The sequence below is a fragment of the Carcharodon carcharias genome, chromosome 9, assembly GCF_017639515.1.
Source record: "Carcharodon carcharias isolate sCarCar2 chromosome 9, sCarCar2.pri, whole genome shotgun sequence".
Classification (NCBI taxonomy): Eukaryota; Metazoa; Chordata; class Chondrichthyes; order Lamniformes; family Lamnidae; genus Carcharodon; species Carcharodon carcharias.
In genome coordinates, this window is record NC_054475.1 from 14,409,610 (window position 1) to 14,427,004 (window position 17,395).

The 17,395-nt window shown below is 42.8% G+C and overlaps 1 protein-coding gene across 5 annotated transcripts in view; it reads right to left on the reverse strand.

The window, feature by feature from the left end:
- The window catches only part of LOC121282152 (suppressor of tumorigenicity 7 protein homolog), a 152,863-nt gene that overhangs the window by 69,061 nt on the left and 66,407 nt on the right, over positions 1 to 17,395 (reverse strand). For all 5 annotated transcript variants that reach the window (XR_005944003.1, XM_041195673.1, XM_041195671.1 and 2 more), the window contains exons 3-7: positions 14,945 to 15,107; positions 12,535 to 12,589; positions 10,365 to 10,480; positions 4,162 to 4,240; positions 1,486 to 1,640 (exon numbers count right to left, since the gene is read on the reverse strand). Coding sequence is in view for 4 of the 5 variants with exons in the window: in XM_041195673.1 (XP_041051607.1) it covers positions 1,486 to 1,640; positions 4,162 to 4,240; positions 10,365 to 10,480; positions 12,535 to 12,589; positions 14,945 to 15,107 (568 nt within the window). In the remaining variant the exon portion in view is untranslated. The remainder of the gene's footprint in view (positions 1 to 1,485; positions 1,641 to 4,161; positions 4,241 to 10,364; positions 10,481 to 12,534; positions 12,590 to 14,944; positions 15,108 to 17,395) is intronic.

A 17,395-nucleotide genomic window follows, 5' to 3' on the forward strand; every position in this document is an offset into this window, starting at 1 on the left:
GTGTTGGCAAACTCAGCAGCCAAACTGCGTACAGCAAGCTCCCTCAAGTAGCAGTGAGATAAATGAACTTATAATCTGTTTTTTGGAGTCTAGATTGAGGGATAAACATTTGCCAGGGCACCTTCAAAACTGTGCAACAGGATATTTTACATAGCGAAAGAGCACATGGGGTCTTGGTTTAACATCTTATTCTGAAGACAATAACCTCAACAGTGTTGCACTGGAAGTGTCAGGTTGGATTATATGCTCTGTCTCTGGAGTGGAATTTAAAACCACAATCTTCTGACTCAGTCAAGCCTACTACCTCTGATCCAAGACTGAAACCACTGTATGGAAACAGACAAAGCAATGAAGTAGGTCAATTTGGTCTTGTATTTTGTTTGTTTAAGTCTGGCAAGGAACGACAGTTTATGCTCCATGGCTTTATACCTTCCCTCAGTCTTTAATGGATTCAAGGCAATATTTTAATGTTTGTAGATCACCTGTTCTTTTAAAATTTTAATATGTCTCTGACCAAATGTCACCTCTCCTCTCCTCTCAAACACAGCCTTCTGGTAACTTGCCCAAGTGATCATTTCTCATACACAAGCCCAGACGATGAATGGCTGTTGTTCAACATTGGAAGCATCACAGCCGAGGTCAATCATGTGCTCACCTGCCATAAGCAAGGGTCACTGAACAGCAACCAGAAGCAGGAACACTGGTGGACTTCCCGCCACCCACCACCATCCCTCCCCTTCCCAACATCAGGTGAAATAGCTCCAGGCAGCCACATGGCAGGACAAGGGATGCTTCTATCCAAGCCAAGCTGATAAAAGATCATTGTTAAAACTAAAAACAGAAGAGAAAGACTATATAGCACCCTTCACAAACTCAAAGTGATTTTCAACCAATGAAATTATTTTGAACTGCAGTCACTGTTGTGATGCAGGGAACATGGCAGCCAATTTGCCCCACAAACTGCAATGTCATGATGACCAGATAATTAAATTTTAAATGAGTCAGTTGAAGGATAAATATTGTCCAAGGCAGTGGACAGAATTTCCTGCTCTTTTTCCAAATAGTGCTGTGGGGATTACATGCAACACAATTGTATTGAAGCACCTGAGTGCAACATGACTTATGTAGAAAATTTGAATATCAGTGCCATTTTGAAATGTTTTGTAAAGTTCTTTTGGATATTTTATGAATAAAGTATACTTTTGCAAAAAAAAAAATCTCCACCCAAGAGAGCAGATAGGGCTTCGATTTAACATCTTGTCTGAAAACTGATGAAAGATATTCCCTAAAACTGTAACCTGACTTTCACATTCAGCTATATGTTTCCACCTTTTACCTCTTGTCCAATAAGACATATTGTATTTCTTTGATAAATGGTGACTCCCATAAGATGACTCCCACAAGCTTGTTATTAAAAGGCCGCAACACGCACAGTTTTTCCTTAATGCTTTAACACAATATTCATGTCACAGTTGGGAAACTTACTGTGTTGTGCTTCCTGCTGTGTGCTGTGGTGCTGAAGCTGCTGGCTTCTTCTGTAACATACCTCTCCTGCTTTCAGCGCCTGTTTAAATAGTTTCTCAGCTTCAAGAATTGTGGTGGTCTCCTCCTCAGCTAGAAGAACATATGCCGTAGCACACCTAAGGTTGCAAAGAAAGCCAGATGTTAGGGTTTACTGTGCACCAAAGTAGCATTTACTCCAGTTGGCAAGCTGTAGCAGGCATGTACCTCAGCTCGTGAGGTTAGTACACTGCTACTTTTTTCCGCTTTTAACTATTCTATCTTTGTAACTGACCTGTGCTGGAATTGGGTGAGAAAGAGGTGACTGCAGACACCACGCTGTCTCCTTGTGTTGTTCTGCAGAATGTCAGAGGAGGGATTTAAGGTGCAATCCAAAGTCAAACTCCTATTAATAGTCCCTCCGTCAGTTTGATCAGCTTTCCAAATCCCACCCCCTATCACTTAGGACCATAGCTGTTTTCCTGAAGAAACAAAGCAACCTTTCACTGGATTCATAACATGATACAGCTCAAGAGGCAGCTATTCGGCCCATCACGTCGAGGCTGGCTCTTTGAAAAATCTGTCCGACTAATTCCACTCCCCTCCATGGTCTTTTTCCACAGCCTTGCAAATTTTTCCCTTTCATGTCTTTATTGAATTCCATTTACAAAGTTATTACCGAATCTGCTTCCATTAACCCCAATTACTCCTCACCTGCTAAATCTCAGACCTCTAAAATAAAAATTAACCTAACATGATAGCCATTGCACAGTTCACCTCTTGTACACAGTTTTAGATAACTGAAAATAAGGAGCACAATACCGTGTCTTACAACATCGATTTTCTGGTCTGGAAATGCTAAGGCACTTAAATGCAATACTTCAATAGCAAGCTTCAGAAGAGAGACAAAAACACTGACATTCCCAAGGCCACTAAGCTTTTACTAAAAAAAAAATACTTTCATGGCCTGTGAGCTCCTTAAGGTGGTGGTGGTGAGCCATTTTCTTGAACCATGTGGTGAAGGTGCTGTTAGGGACACAGTTGCAGGATTTTTACCCAATAACAATGAAGGAATGGTGAATATATTTCTGAGTCAGGATGATTGTGACTTTAGAGAGGAAATTGCAGGTGGTGGTGCAAATGCGCTCCTGGTTCCTTTACATGCTAGAGGCCACAGGTTTGGTGCTTATGAAGCAGCCTTGGCAATTTGTGGCCATGCATCTTGTAGATTGTATACACTGCAGCCAGGTTATGCCAGAGAAAGAGGAAGTGTATGTTAAAGTTTATAGGGAGTTTGCCTTAAAGTCCCACAAATAACTAATGATAAGGCAAATGGCACTACTCATCATGAAACATTCCTTTAATCCAGATCTGATAGTAATCCCATGTCCTTAAACACAAGGAGAATTTTAGATTTTATCAATGAGTAGATCTCAGTATTGCATATGAAAGTTTTTCCAAATAAACACTGCAGATTGCTAGTAATTGCAATTTAAATACCAATGTCACCCCCACTGCTGACTCAAACCTGTCCTTTTCAGTTACGCACAATAAACCACACTCATTTCATTCTGAAAGAGACAAACCTTGGACACTGAATCAGTTCAAGCACTTGTTAATGACAAGCATGGGACCAGATGAGTTGCTCTTGCAGATAGCCAGCACAGACATGATGGGCCAAATGGCTTCCTTAGCTATTATAAACATTCCCTGTTTCCTTTTTAAACTTATTGAATTCATGATATTGTAGTCGTCAAGCCCTCACAAATCAAAGCAGGTTTTTTTTAACCTCCCCCTCGCTTGTCCTAAATCTCTCCCTTCCTCTCCTGAAGGCAAATTCTTGCTGAATTACATTGGACGGATGCTCCCAATCTTCTCTGCTCTTTCACCAAAATGCCTTCTTCCATGTGTCAGCATTGACAGTGAATGCTGGCGTTGATCTAGCTGAGTGGGACATTGGCCCACTTTCCAGCAGCAGGCACTGGTTAATGAGACGGAATAAAAAACTTAACTGATCCCTCCCACATTCATCCACCCATCCATCCTAAGAAGGAAACAAGACCAACTTTAACACCTCTGCTGAGATCATCTATCTCAATGGTGACCAAGGATAAAGGCCTGTGTAAGTTAGAACCCATGGGGTGTATTTAAATTTAAATTTCTACGCCATAAAGGGAAGGTATGGATTAAGCAGATACACTCAATAACCTTTATAGAGACATGGCACAGAAGGGGGATACTCAGCCCATCATGCCTGTGCTGGTTCTCTGAAAGAGCTACCTACGTATCCCATTCCCCTGCTCTCTCCCATAGCCCTGTAAATCTTTCCTTTGAATCATCTTAAAAACATCCAACTTGGAAACATGTCCCAGCAAAGCCAGTAATAAAGTAAGATAATGTAATCAAGAAATCAATACACTTTCATGCTCTAACACCGAGGAACTAAATATACTCTGCATTATTTTTAGCACCCCATTCAACACATTCGTGTTAAAACTCTTTTGTACAACAGATAAACACAGGAGATCAAGCATTAGAAAAGTCCAAAAGACACAAATGGTCAACCAATGAGCGTGTCAGAAACCTTCAGACTGATGTAGAGGACAGTGGAGCGAGTGCGAGATCGTTACACAGAATCTCAATCTGCAGTACAGAACATACTCATTGTTTAATTCTAAAGCTTGATATGCTGCCTTCATTCTAGCTTGAGCGTTCCTCTCCCGCCAGGCTTTCTGCATCACTGTTAAGAGAACAAAACAGAAATAAAAGTGTAAGTGACAGCAGGTGTTTATATCTGACATACACCAGTACAGCAGCAGAAATGTTGCTCAGAAAAAAAGTCACTTTATTGAAGCCCACATTTAGCTAGGAGCCCATTAAACTTCTCCAGCTATAAAGAACGGCAGATGTGTTATAACATGAACATGTGCTGTCCAACACACTTGAGTGTAATGTGAACGTTAAATGCAGCAATAAAAATCTGTGCTGTTATGCCAAAGCCTTCTGCGTTCCAACAAACATGGTGCTAGGTCAAGGTTTAAGTCCACAATTCTGCAGGTGGTACTGTCAAAATCTCAACTGAAATGACATAGGTCAGATGCCAGTCTGATGCTTCCTCATGTGGAAGCAAGGCAAAGGTAGAAACATAATCAAAATGTGCCAGCTCTCTGGTCAGCCCTATTGGCTCTTTCAGTTGCTAAAAGCACTGCCTAATGCAGTAATAAGCCTTTTGTACCAGGATGCTCCCAAATTCAATTCCTAGTTTGTGCTGAATCTGTTGTTAACCTCAGTGAGACAGCAGGACAGCTACTACACATTGGTTTAGTATCCCATGGACTTCAGAGAGGACAAACAGAATCTGGTTGGGCTGTTGCTTGATTTTGAATTCTTTATGGTGCTGCACATTGAAGCATCAAGACCATGTTCAGTCTTCAGGTGAAACTGGTTAGAAGGTGGGTGAAAATTTGGCCACGATGTTCAGACATAATTGAGCAACTATTTTAATGTCAAACATTGATTATTTACTTTTTCTATTTTCATTTGTATTCCTGTGTCCTGTGATGATACATAGTGCCTCAATATATTAGCCATGCTGGAATTACACATTCCTTGTCAATGGTGGCCCTGCTAGTGGCTCCACTGGCAGGAAGGTATAATTACATCGTGACACATTTACAAACAGTTTCCATTATAAGTGCAGACATAGGAATTTATAATAAAGTTAACAGGATGTGCATGCAAATACAAGCTTTTAAATACATGTAAACAACTCGTTAATTTTAGTTCTGTTTTCATTCTTCAATGACTTGGGTGATTACCCCTACAACCCTCCCAAAACTCTGCTCTCCTCCATTTCTGGCCTCTTGAGAGCTCTCTAGTTCCTTCATCCCACCACTATTGGCTGTATCTTTAGCATTCTAGGCCCTAAGCTCCAGAATTCCCTTCTTAAACCTCTCCTCCTCACTCTCCTCCTTTAAAACACTGTTTAAACCTAACTTCTTTGACCAAGCCAGTGGTCACCTGTCCTAATGTTTCCCTTTTTGGCTTGGTGTCAATTTCTGTCCATTTATGCTCCTGCTAAGCACCCTGGGACATTTTATGATGTTATAAGGTGTTATATAAATGCAAGGTCTTATTGCTGTGTCTTTCCAATCTTTGTTCATAATTCAGACCCATGACGCCTTGGATCTTTCTTATGCCTCCAGGGCCTGAATCTCTCTCATTTCTTGGCAGCACAAAGTGGATGCGGTATTCAATATGTAATATGAGTGCAGCGTGGAGTTTGATTGGTACCTCCTCAGAATTATTTCCAACTGTTTTGTCTATCTATTCAATATTCTGCAGCCATGTTGATTGCAGCTCTGGTTGGACATGTTCAGTCTTAAGTTCATGAAGATTCCTAGCTCTAATTCAGTTTCATTCTTATTTCTTTCAACACCATTCATAGAATGAATGGGAGCCTATTTTTCTTTCCTATGTGTAGTACTTAATATTTGTCTGTATTGAATTTAAGTTATCATTATTCCTCCCACTTGCATATTTTGTCCAACTCACTCTAATTTCTGAGCTGCCTCTTCCAATTCCACTGCCCTATCTAGTTTTGTACCATCTGCAAGTTGACTACTTACACTGAGTTTCTGAATGCAGGTTGCTTATCAAAATCAGAAACAGAGATCACACTCAGATTTTAAGCCCTGAGGCAGCCCCCTCGCTCTGGCATAACTCCTTTGACAAAGACGCCATATTAATACTCTTTCCTTTGAGTCAGATTATCATGGATTCAAGTGCATGGACCACATACTTCAGCGCAAAATCTGGCTCATGCTTCCTGTATTGAGGGTACTGCAATGTTGGATGTGACATTAAACCAAGGTCCCGTCAATAAGGTATGGTTAGGTAAATGTAAAAAAAGAATTCCATGGCACTATTCAAAAAGAGAAGCAGGGGAGTTTCCCATTGTCCTGGGAATATTAATCTCTCAAACAACATCACTAAAATGGACTCTCTGATGATATATCACATTGCTGTTTTTGGAGCCTTGCTGTGTGACAATTGGCAATTGCGTTTCCCAACATTACAACAGTAACTATGTTTCAAAAGTACTTCATTAGTTGTAAATCGCTTTCAGGTATTCTGAAAGATGTTATATCAATGCAAATTCTTTCTTTGCTCTTTACTGATGCATATAATGATCAAAATATGCCCATATACATGTTGACTGCAGCTCTGGTTGGACATGTTTAGTGTTATCCAGTCATGAATGGCGGCGGACAATTCAACAACTCACTGGAGGAGCAGACTCCACAAATATTGCTATCCTCAATGATGGATGAGCCCAGCACATCAGTTCAAAAGATAAGGCTGAAGCATTCACAACAATCTTCAGCCAGAAGTTCCAAGTGGATGATCCATCTCGTCCTCCTCCGGAATGCCCTAGCATCACAGATGTCAGTCTTCAGCCAATTCAATTCATTCTACGTGATATCAAGAAACGGCTGAAGGCACTGGATACGGCAAAGGCTATGAGCCCTGACGATATTCCGGCTATAGCACTGAAGAATTGTACTCCAGAACTTGCCACGTCCCTAGCCAAGCTGTTCCAATACAGCTACAACACTGGCTTCTATCCAGCAATGTAGAAAATTGACCAAGTACTTCCAGTACACAAAAAGCAGGACAAACCCAACCTAGCCAATTACCGCCCCTTCATTCTAGTCTCGATCATCAGTAAAGAGGTGGTAGGGGTCATCAACAGTGCTATCAAACAGCACTTGCTTAGCAATAATCCGCTCACTGATGCTCAGTTTGAGTTCCACCGGGATCAGTGAGCTTCTGACCTCATTACAGCCTTGGTCCAAACGTGGACAAAAGAGCTGAAATCCAGAGATGAGGCGAGTGACTGCCTTTAACATCAAGGCAGCATTTGACCAAGTGTGGAATCAAGGAGCCCTAGCAAAGCTGGAGTCAATGGGAATCAGGGGTAAACTCTCCACTGGTTGGAGTCATACCTAGCAGAAAGGAAGATGGTTGTGGCTGTTAGAGGTCAATCATCTCAGTTCCAGGACATCACTGCAGGAGTTCCTCAGGGTAATGTCTTTGGCCCAACCGTCTTCAGCTGTTTCATCAATGACCTTCCTTCCAGCATAGGGTCAGAAATGGAGATGTTTGCTGATGATTGCACAATGTTCAGCACTATTCACAACTCCTCAGATACTGAAGCAGTCCATGCCCAACTGCAGCAAGACCTGGACAATACCCAGGCTTGGCCCAAGAAGTGGCAAGTAACATTCATGCCACACAAGTGCCAGGCAATGACCATCTTCAACAAGAGAGAAACTAACCATCGCCACTTGATCTTCAATGGAATTACCATTGCTGAATCCACCACTATCAACATTCTGGGGGTTACCATTGACCAGAAACTGGACTAGCCATATAAAGACCGGTTACAAGAGCAGGTCAGCAGCTAGGAATCCTGCAGTGAGTAACTCACCTTTTGATTCCCCAAAGCCTGTCCACCATCTACAGGGCACAAGTCAGGAGTGTGATGGAACACTCTTTCCACTTGCCTGGATATGAGTGAAGCTACAACAACACTCAAGAAGCTTGACAACATCCAGAACAAAGCAATTGATTGACACATCCATAAACATTCACGCCCTCCATCATTGACGAACTGCGGCAGCAGTATGTACCATCCACAAGATGTACTGCAGAGACTACCAAGGCTCCTTAGGCAGCACCTCCCAAACCTACAACCACTCCAATCTAGAAGGACAAGGGCAGCAGAGACATGGGAACACCACCACCTGGAAGTATCTCTCCAAGCCACTCACCATCCTGACTTGGAAATATATCGCCTTTCTTTCACTATCACTGGGTCAAAATCCTCGAACTCCCTCTCTAATAGCACTGTGGGTGTACCTACGCCACAAGGACTGCAGCGGTTTAACAAGGCAGCTCACCACCACATTCTCAAGGGCAATTAGGGATGGGCAATAAATGCCAGCTTAGCCAATGATGCCCGCACCCCGTAAACAAATAATAAACAAAATACATATAATACCTGAAATCACATGCAATGTAATAGAATTAGTGCACACTAGTCATTTTAGCTGCTCTACTGGGTAGGACAAAGGGCTTAAACTGCAATACACCTTCATATAATAAAAACACACTGGGCCTGAGAACTCAGGTTAATTTAATAACTTCCACATAGCAAGGTTTGATTTCAAATGGGCAATTATGAGACCCCCATGACAAATCCAGTTGTGGTGAAGGGTAATATCCCAAGACATTCTCCTTTCTTTACAGATGCTGCCCAACTTTGAGTATTTCCTGTATTTTCTGTTTTCCAACATGGCAAGGCTGAGTGTCCCCTCAGGTCCCGCATACAGATGTGAAATGAGAGATGATAAAAAAATAAGTCTACCATGAACACAAACAGTATGAAAACAAGAAGAGAAAATTCAGACAAATAACTACAAATTGAAGTGCAGGTGTACTCCAGTCACAAATATAGCCCATGTGATATCTAGATCACCTCTAGCGGAATAGCTATTTTCAAGAAAACACAAATTTTGTTTCTTTCTAGTCTTCTTCCCATCGCCCCTGAATTAACTCACTGCAAATGGTGCGTTGTTTCGTGAGGCCAGGGATGCCTTCTTCACGTGAGCACACAGGCAATGAGCATCAGCAGGCTCTTGTACAAGGAAGGCATCACTGCCAAACTCAACTCTGCCCTCTCCGCTACAGTTCACACATTCGAGTTTACAAGCAGGAATCACTGGAAAGTGATCAGAAGCAGTAATAAATCTTGGTTCATTCTCAACTCCCTGACCCAGGGGTCACGGAGGCCTCATGCAGCACACAGTCACTAATGCAACAGACATCAGGACCTAAATAACTTCTTGCACGGTTTATGTTGTACAAGGTGAAATGACAATTTTCTCAGCTGACAGGTCAGTTGATGGTCTAATCTACTATTTAATAAAGTGGCGTCTTCACTGTATAATGGAAAAAGACTCAGTGAACACAATTCCAGAAGACAGACAGGCTGAAGTGTACTGTGCAGAAAACAGGGATTAAAAGCTAAAGATGTAAATGATATGAATGTCAAATAAACAGTCAAAAAAGGGGTGTAAATTTCACTCCACCTCGTAAAGTGGATGAACTAAACTTCAAGTTAAACTGGAAAAAGAGCAGCATAAAGCCCACATATTTCCCTCAGGGTGAACAAGTGATCTGGTTTGACACATTATCTCCCAAATAGTGATAACTAACACCATGCTCCTGGTTAGAACATGGGATGAAAAACAATACTTAAGTAATAAAGAACTGGGCCAAACCCTTCAAATTTTCATCTGGCAGTTTCAGTAAAACTTAAACACACTCAGTCATAAGGCTTCAGTGAACTGAGTGTAATTGCAATGGGGACGTTAACAAAAGAATGCAATAACAAGTTAATCCAACAGGAACCAAGTCTGGTAATTACATACCTGAAAGCCTCGGTTACCTCCATAAAAGTGCCTGTTCATTGTAATACCCTAAGAGTACTTTTATACTGTAGCTATCTGAGATCAGCAGTCATAGAATCTGACTCTCAATCAAGTTCTCATGCGACAAGCATGCCTGCACAGGTGTGCAGAGCTAGTCTTGCATCCATTAAGCTTTCAGAGACTTTAAAATACCCAAGCTCAAAATTCTGGTATAATTGCCTCTTCAAAGACACGCCCCAGCTAATTGTTTCTTTCTTTAAAAAAATACGCTTTGTTAAACCACATAGAAAAAATGTTTCACCATGGCAGTATAAATGCATCCAAAATTCCCAACAGGTTTCCCTACCACTCAACCTGTGGACTCACCAGCATCTGCGGGTCTGGAATGATCAGTGTCGCATGTGAAAAACGTTTGATGATCCTGTGCTGACAGGTTCATGTCGTAATATGTCAGGGGCTCTCTCCCTGTGACCCATGTGTACCTTCAGAAAAAGCAAAACGCAGAATTATTAAACAACCTCTGACACTGAGTGAGCTATAGTCAGAAAAGTTATGCCCTGGTTGTCACTTATGAATCTGAGTGAAGCCCAGTGATGTTAGAATACTCCTTTTGTTCAGAAGAAACAATACAAGTGCACAAAAAAACTGTCCTGCTTTCTGTGGGCACACCCCAAATTTTACCAAGCTGTTAGTAACAGAAAATTGGAGTGACTCTTTTCAGTGAGCTACAGGTCTACATAATAATTAATGTTTTCTGTACATCCAAGTATTGATGCGTGATCCATATTTATGTAAGAGAGTTGTCAAAGTAGTACGGTTACCCCCCACCCTCCCACCCTCAATCACTCATGAAATAGGCTTGGGGGTATGGGTTGGTGCGATGAGAACTGAAGCAAGACCTGAGCCATAGTGGCGCCCGAACATGGGTGCCCGCTGAGGGGAGGGCTGAGAGCTGGGGTACGGGGAGTGGGGGACCGGGGGAAAGCAGCTGGGCCAGACCACCGGAGGCTGAAGGAAAGTTTGAGGGGGGGGCAGGTGGCGGAGCAGCAACCAGAGGAGAGCACAGTGAACATGAGCTCCAAAGTCTGTCTCTCTCTATCTTCAAATACTCGCAGTTACCAGTATAAGTTATACGCTGCTTCTCTCCCATGTTTGATGCTGATAGGCTATCAGCAGCAAATGCAGGAGAGAAACAGGCTGCGTTTGGAGGAGCAGACCCCTGAAGAAGTCTTCAAACACACTAAGCTGTCTTACCGGTATTTTCAACAATCATTCCAGGGGCCACATGGAGGAGCTTTGTGGGTTGGACAAGCCTGATTTACCCAGTCCCTACCAAAAAGTCCCAGGGCAGGAACAGCATGGGTTAAATATGGAGTAAAGCATCATCTGCCCCATCGAACACTCCCAGGGCAGGCATAGCACCAGTTAGTTACAGGGTAAAGCTCCCTCTACACTGTCCTATCAAACACTCCTAGTGCAGATGACATCTTTCATGTTTTGGGATTAGTTACAGAAGCATTGAGCAATTTTTAATTCATGGTTTGACTGGTTTTGCAGATGTGTAGGCTGCCAGTTGATCTGGTCAAAGCTCTTTACAGTGCAACGTATGGAATTTGGACCAACAGTAGAAGGCTCACCTTCAAGTCTTTATCGAGAGGGCAGAATTTAATACCCTCTCCTGTGGCAAGTTTAATAGCAAAGGAGCATTTAATCATTTGGGAGGGTGGCAGGTTGGGACCCCATCACCTTCTCTCCTCAGTCTCAATTAAGTCCCTGGTGGGAAGGCTCATGGCCTGCCTTCCTGCCCCTCACCTGACGAACCCCCTCCATCATCCACCTGTGACCCAGGTCCCTCAGCAATAGCCTGGAACTCAGCTGCCATCGCTTCCGCAGTGGCATTGTCAAGCAATGAAGAACTGCCAGCCAGACTCGGCAGGGGGTGGGACTTCCACCCCCTGGGTCCTTGATTTAGGGGAAGGTGCACGGCTGTCCAGGTAAGTGCCTGAGTGGCGTTTAATGTGACTGGCCTTCCCAGAAAGAACTCCAGCCAGACCCCCATTGCCTACATTAAATCCCACCCATATACCCTTGTAGTATTTGCATCAGGCTTGATGCTCTGTGGGAATTTACATTTATGTCACCTTTACTGTTGAATTACTAAACTACAGAAACTCCCTCCTCATGCACAAACGCTTCCCTCAAGTAGTAGTGCAACTATTCTTTCATGGGATGCGGGCATCGCTGGCTAGGCCAGGATTTGTTGTCCTTAACTGACCTTGAACTGAGTGGTTTGCTCGGCCAGTTAAGAGTCAATCATGCCCCTCCACAATAGCCTGAGTCCCTGGATTACTAATTCAGTGATATTACCACTATGCCGTCATCTCCCCTGAAGGTTTGATCAGCTTGAGGCTATAGAGATCGATGCCTTGTCTTTTTCCCTACCTTCCCACAACAATCCATCCTCCTACCCCTCCACTCCCATACAGCCTTAATAAACTCTGCCTTAATCACCACACAATCACCAACACAGGCATACCTGCTGTACTCCGCTCCCCTGAAGAGATTCAGCGGGTTTCGCCACACCTTACATTCTGTCAATACAAATTTAAAGATGTTAAATTAGGGAAGGTAAAATGCTGGATGAAAAATTGGTCTAAGATACAAGTCATTGCAGCTCTTAAAAATTTGTCAGAAATGACTGGTCAGAGCATTGGGTTAGTCATTGACCTTTCACCTTTTGAATTTGGGTTAAAATCCAGCTCAGATGATTAGATGAAAGCCTCCTTTTTCTGCTGGCTTTGAGGTCCAATGTGAATAGAATTTGGTCAATCACAGCCAATGTCTAGTGGTCAGATGTGCCTTAACTACAACAATTTTAATTTACAAAGCACCTTTAACATAGCAAAACATTCACAGGAGCATGGCAAAAAATGACAACGAATACATAACGAACTTTTAGCATGCTAAAGAGACACATGCAGGGTTCACCCTATTTTGGTTAGTCAACTGCGCATCACAAATCATAAAGTATGTATGCTAGAGGTGATTCAAATAATGGGTGAATGAATATAAAAGCAAATTACTGTGGATGCTGGAAATCTAAAATACAAACAGAAAATGCTGGAAAAACTCAAACAGATCTGGCAGTATCTTTGGAGAGAGAAACAAAGTTAACTTTCTGAGTCCATATGACTCTCCTTCATAGCTAGGTGAATGGATTTTGGACCAACAATACAACCTCAGCTCTTAATTGGGTGTGGGCAGTGGGTGGAAAATCCTAAGGATTTTTGCTCCAGCAACTCTTACAAAAAAAAAATGCAGCCATTGCCTTGAAGATGACAGCAGCCACGGGCTGAGCTTCTGATCTCAACTCTATCAGTTGAGACCAATTTCTCACTTTATTTTGAACAGGGGCAGGAAGTTAGAAGCAATAGCATTGACCAAGAGCTGGGAGCAGATTTGCCTGACTGCCTCTCTGCAATTCCATGGAGAGGCTTAACAAATGAGTGGGGGAAATGTACAGAAGGTCATAACTGAGCACAGGCAGACTGAAGAGCTTAAAATCTATAGCCTGGCCATTCAATCAAGGTGCCATTCTCCAACTAGTCTACTTTATGGCAGCAGATCCATTAGTTCTTTTCAATCATATCTTCAGGAGGTTTGATACTTTGATTGTTGGGTGTCCTTGTTCAACAAATCTCAATTGAGTATTTAAACTAACGCTTGCGAAGGTCGTTTCATGCATTGATGCCAAAGACTGAAAGGTAATGTGACACCAGCAAGTGTTTTAGGCACAACATGTCTTCTCTGCTACTAATGTTCTGGACCTACAATCTGTACCAAATCAAGTGCAAGTTAGCTCCTTATGCAGGTCTTATTCACAGTAATAAACAGTTTACATAACAGAAACTTAACGTTATTTCTAAGGCAAAATTCACAGTACAGAGTATGTGACTGAAAGGATTCCCAACATACAGGTGTGATTTTATACAATTTATAGAATTATTTGATTTGAACTGGGGGGTGGGGTGGGGAGAAGTTAAAAGCAACAGCATCAACCAAGAGATGGAAACCTGTTTGCCTGTTTCTCTGCACTTCCATGCAGAGGCTTAACAAATAGTTTTCTGTCCTACAAAAGAGAAAAATAACATTCAGCCCATCAAGTCTGCATTGCTGTGCTTCTCAACAAACAACTTTAGCAAATCCCTTTCTCCTGCTTGCTCGTCGTACAATTTAGTATCCATTTCAAACAACTTTTGAAAGAATTTCTGTGAACTCTGTTTCAATAATGGTTTGCAGCAGAAAATTCTACATTCAAAACACTAACCTCACCTCACCCCCACCGGCACCCGCTGTCCTTGTCCTCCTAGGCAGAGGTGGCTGTGGATTTGCAAAGAACTTCTAAAGAAGCCTTGGCAGGTTGCTGCAGTGCAACTTCTAAACAGTACACATTGCAGCCAACACTGTTATATTTACATAGGATATGCAGCAGAGAAACATGTAATTTCACCTTTCCAGCCCACTTCACCTCCTAATTTGAACAAGTGTGTACAAGAGAATTCATCTTATGAGGGAAGTTGAGAAAGCTGATACGGCAAGGAGCAGGAGTAGGCCATTTGGCCCGATACAGGTGAAGGGTTCAAATCACCAGGGATACCAGCTGACAGTGAATAGGTGAAGGGCCAGGCAGGGCGGAGTGCCAGAAGTTTACATTATTTCATCTCCAGTAATTTGTAATATGCAGTTACATATCATTCAAAGTTCACGAATGCTAAGTTTTACTCATTGTAGTGGACAACAGAAGACGACCCTTTAGGAATCCGAAATGGAGAAAGCAGAAATCGTTTGGCATTTAAATCGGACGGTAATGTGTAGTACACGCTCCTTGAAACTTAAGTCGATTTTATTAAACAAAAATGGTCAAGAGTACAAATGGAAGTGATTACCTGACACATTTTGCCTGTTCGATTCAGCCTCTCCATTGCTGGCGGTAAAATGAACCGAAGGAGAGTTGTTATCCACTGCGCCAAGCAGCGGCCGCAAGTGGCTCACGGAGACCTGCTCAATGAAAGACGTGCCGTACTTCCGAAAATACCACCACTCAAATATCTGAAACAGGAAAACAAACATACACCGACTGAATCATTACCAATCTTTCCTCCGTCAACAACTAAGTCACAAGACAAGCTTATTCTGCATAATAAATGCTAAGGTATCAGTTGTGGATCAACGGGCAGCTCAATCACCTCAGAGTCAGAAGAACATAGGTTCTATTCGCACACCAGACACTTGAGCACTTAATCCAGATTGACACTCCCAGCACAATACTGAGGGATTACTGCACTGCTGGAGGTGCCCGTCTTTCAGTTATAGATGTTAAACTGAAGCCACATTTGCCTTCTCGGGTGAACGCAAAAGATCCTATGTCACTGTCTCAAGCAACAGCAGGGCAATTCTCCCTGTGCCCTGGCTAATATTTATGCCTAAGGTAACATCACTATTACACATAATCTGGTCATCATCACGCTGCGATTCATGAGAGCTTGCTGTACATAAACTGGCTGCCAGGATTCCTACATTATAACAATGCAAACACTTCAAAAGTTCATCACTGGCTGTAAATCATTTTGGGACACCCCTAGGTTGGGAAATTCCTATTGCAAAACATAGCTTTTTTTGTGTTTTTTTTTCTAAACAGATATTAAGTTCAGTCAGTTTGTATCAATCGCATGGTCAGAAAAAGTAAGCATTATATTTCCATTAATTTCTTTTCAATACCAGATGAAGTAAGCAATGGCTTGTACATAACCTTTTTTTAAATTCATTCACGGGACGTGGGCTTCACCGGCTGGGCCAGCATTTATTGCCCATCCCTAACAGCCCTCGAGAAGGTGGTGGTGAGCTGTCTTCTTGAACTGCTGCAGTGCATGTGGTGTAGGTACACCCACTGTGCTGTTAGGGAGGGAATTCAGGATTTTGACCCACCGTCAGTGAGGGAACAGCGATATATTTCCAAGTCAAGATGGCAAATGACTTGGAGGGGAACTTCCAAGTGGTGGTTTTCCCATCTATCTGCTGCCCTTGTCGTTCTAGATGGGTTTGGACGGTGCTGTTGAAGGAGCCTTAGTGAACTCCTCCTCTCAACAATTCACAAGACCTAACAAAACTTTTTTGCCTATGCTCCCCTCTTCTTTCACTGACCTTCAACCAACAGAATCAAGAACCACCTATCTATCTCGGTCTTAAATACACTCAATGACCTGGCCTCCACAGCCTTCTGTGGCAATGAATTCCATAGATTCACCACTCTCTGGTTAAAGAAGTTTCTCCTCATTTCTGTTCTAAAAGGTATTCCCTTTACTCCGAGGCTGTGCCCTCGGGTCCTGGTCTCTCCTACTAATGGAAGCATCTTCCTCACGTCCACTCTATCCAGGCCTTTCAGTATTCTGTAAGTTTCAGTCAGATTCCCCCACATCCTTCTAAACTCCATTGAGCATAGACTCCATTGAGTCCTCAAACGTTCCTCATAAGTTAAGCCTTTCATTCCTGGGATCATTCAAGTGAACCTCCTCTGAACCCTCTCCAGGGCCAGCACATCCTTCCTGAGATTCGGGGCCCAAAATTGCTCACAATATTCTAAATGTGGTCTAACCCAAACCTTATAAAGCCTCAGCAGCACATCCCTGCTTTTATATTCTAGTCCTCTTGAAATAAATGCCAACATTGCATTTGCCTTCCTAATGACCGACTCAACCTGCAAGTTAACCTTAAGAGAATCCTGGACTAGGACTCCCAAGTCCCTTTACACTCCAGATTTCTGAATTCTCTCCCCATTTAGAAAATAGTCTATGCCTCTCTTCTTCCTACCAAAGTGCATGACCTCACACTTCCCCACGTTATATTCCAGTTGCCACTTCTTTACCCATTCTCCTAACCTGTCCAAATCCTCCTGCAGCCTCCCCACCTCCTCGATACTACCTGTCCCTCCACCTATCTTTGTATCATCTGCAAACTTAGCCAGGATGCCCTCAGTTTCTTCATCTAGATCATTAATATTTAGAGTGAAAAGTTGTGGTCCCAACACTGACCCTTGCGGAACTCCACTAGTCACCGGCCACCATCCTGAGAAGGACCCCCTTATCCCCACTCTCTGCCTCCTGCCAGACAGCCAATCTTCTATCCATGCTAGTTCATTGCCTCTAACACCATGGGCTCTTATCTTACTGAGCAGCCTCCTGTGCGGCACCTTGTCAAAGGCCTTCTGGACGTCCAAGTAGGTAACATCCATTGGCTCTCCTTTGTCAAACCTGCTTGTTACCTCCTCAAAGAATTCTAACAGATTTGTCAGGCATGACCTCCCCTTGATGAAACCATGCTGACTTTGCCCTATTTTACTA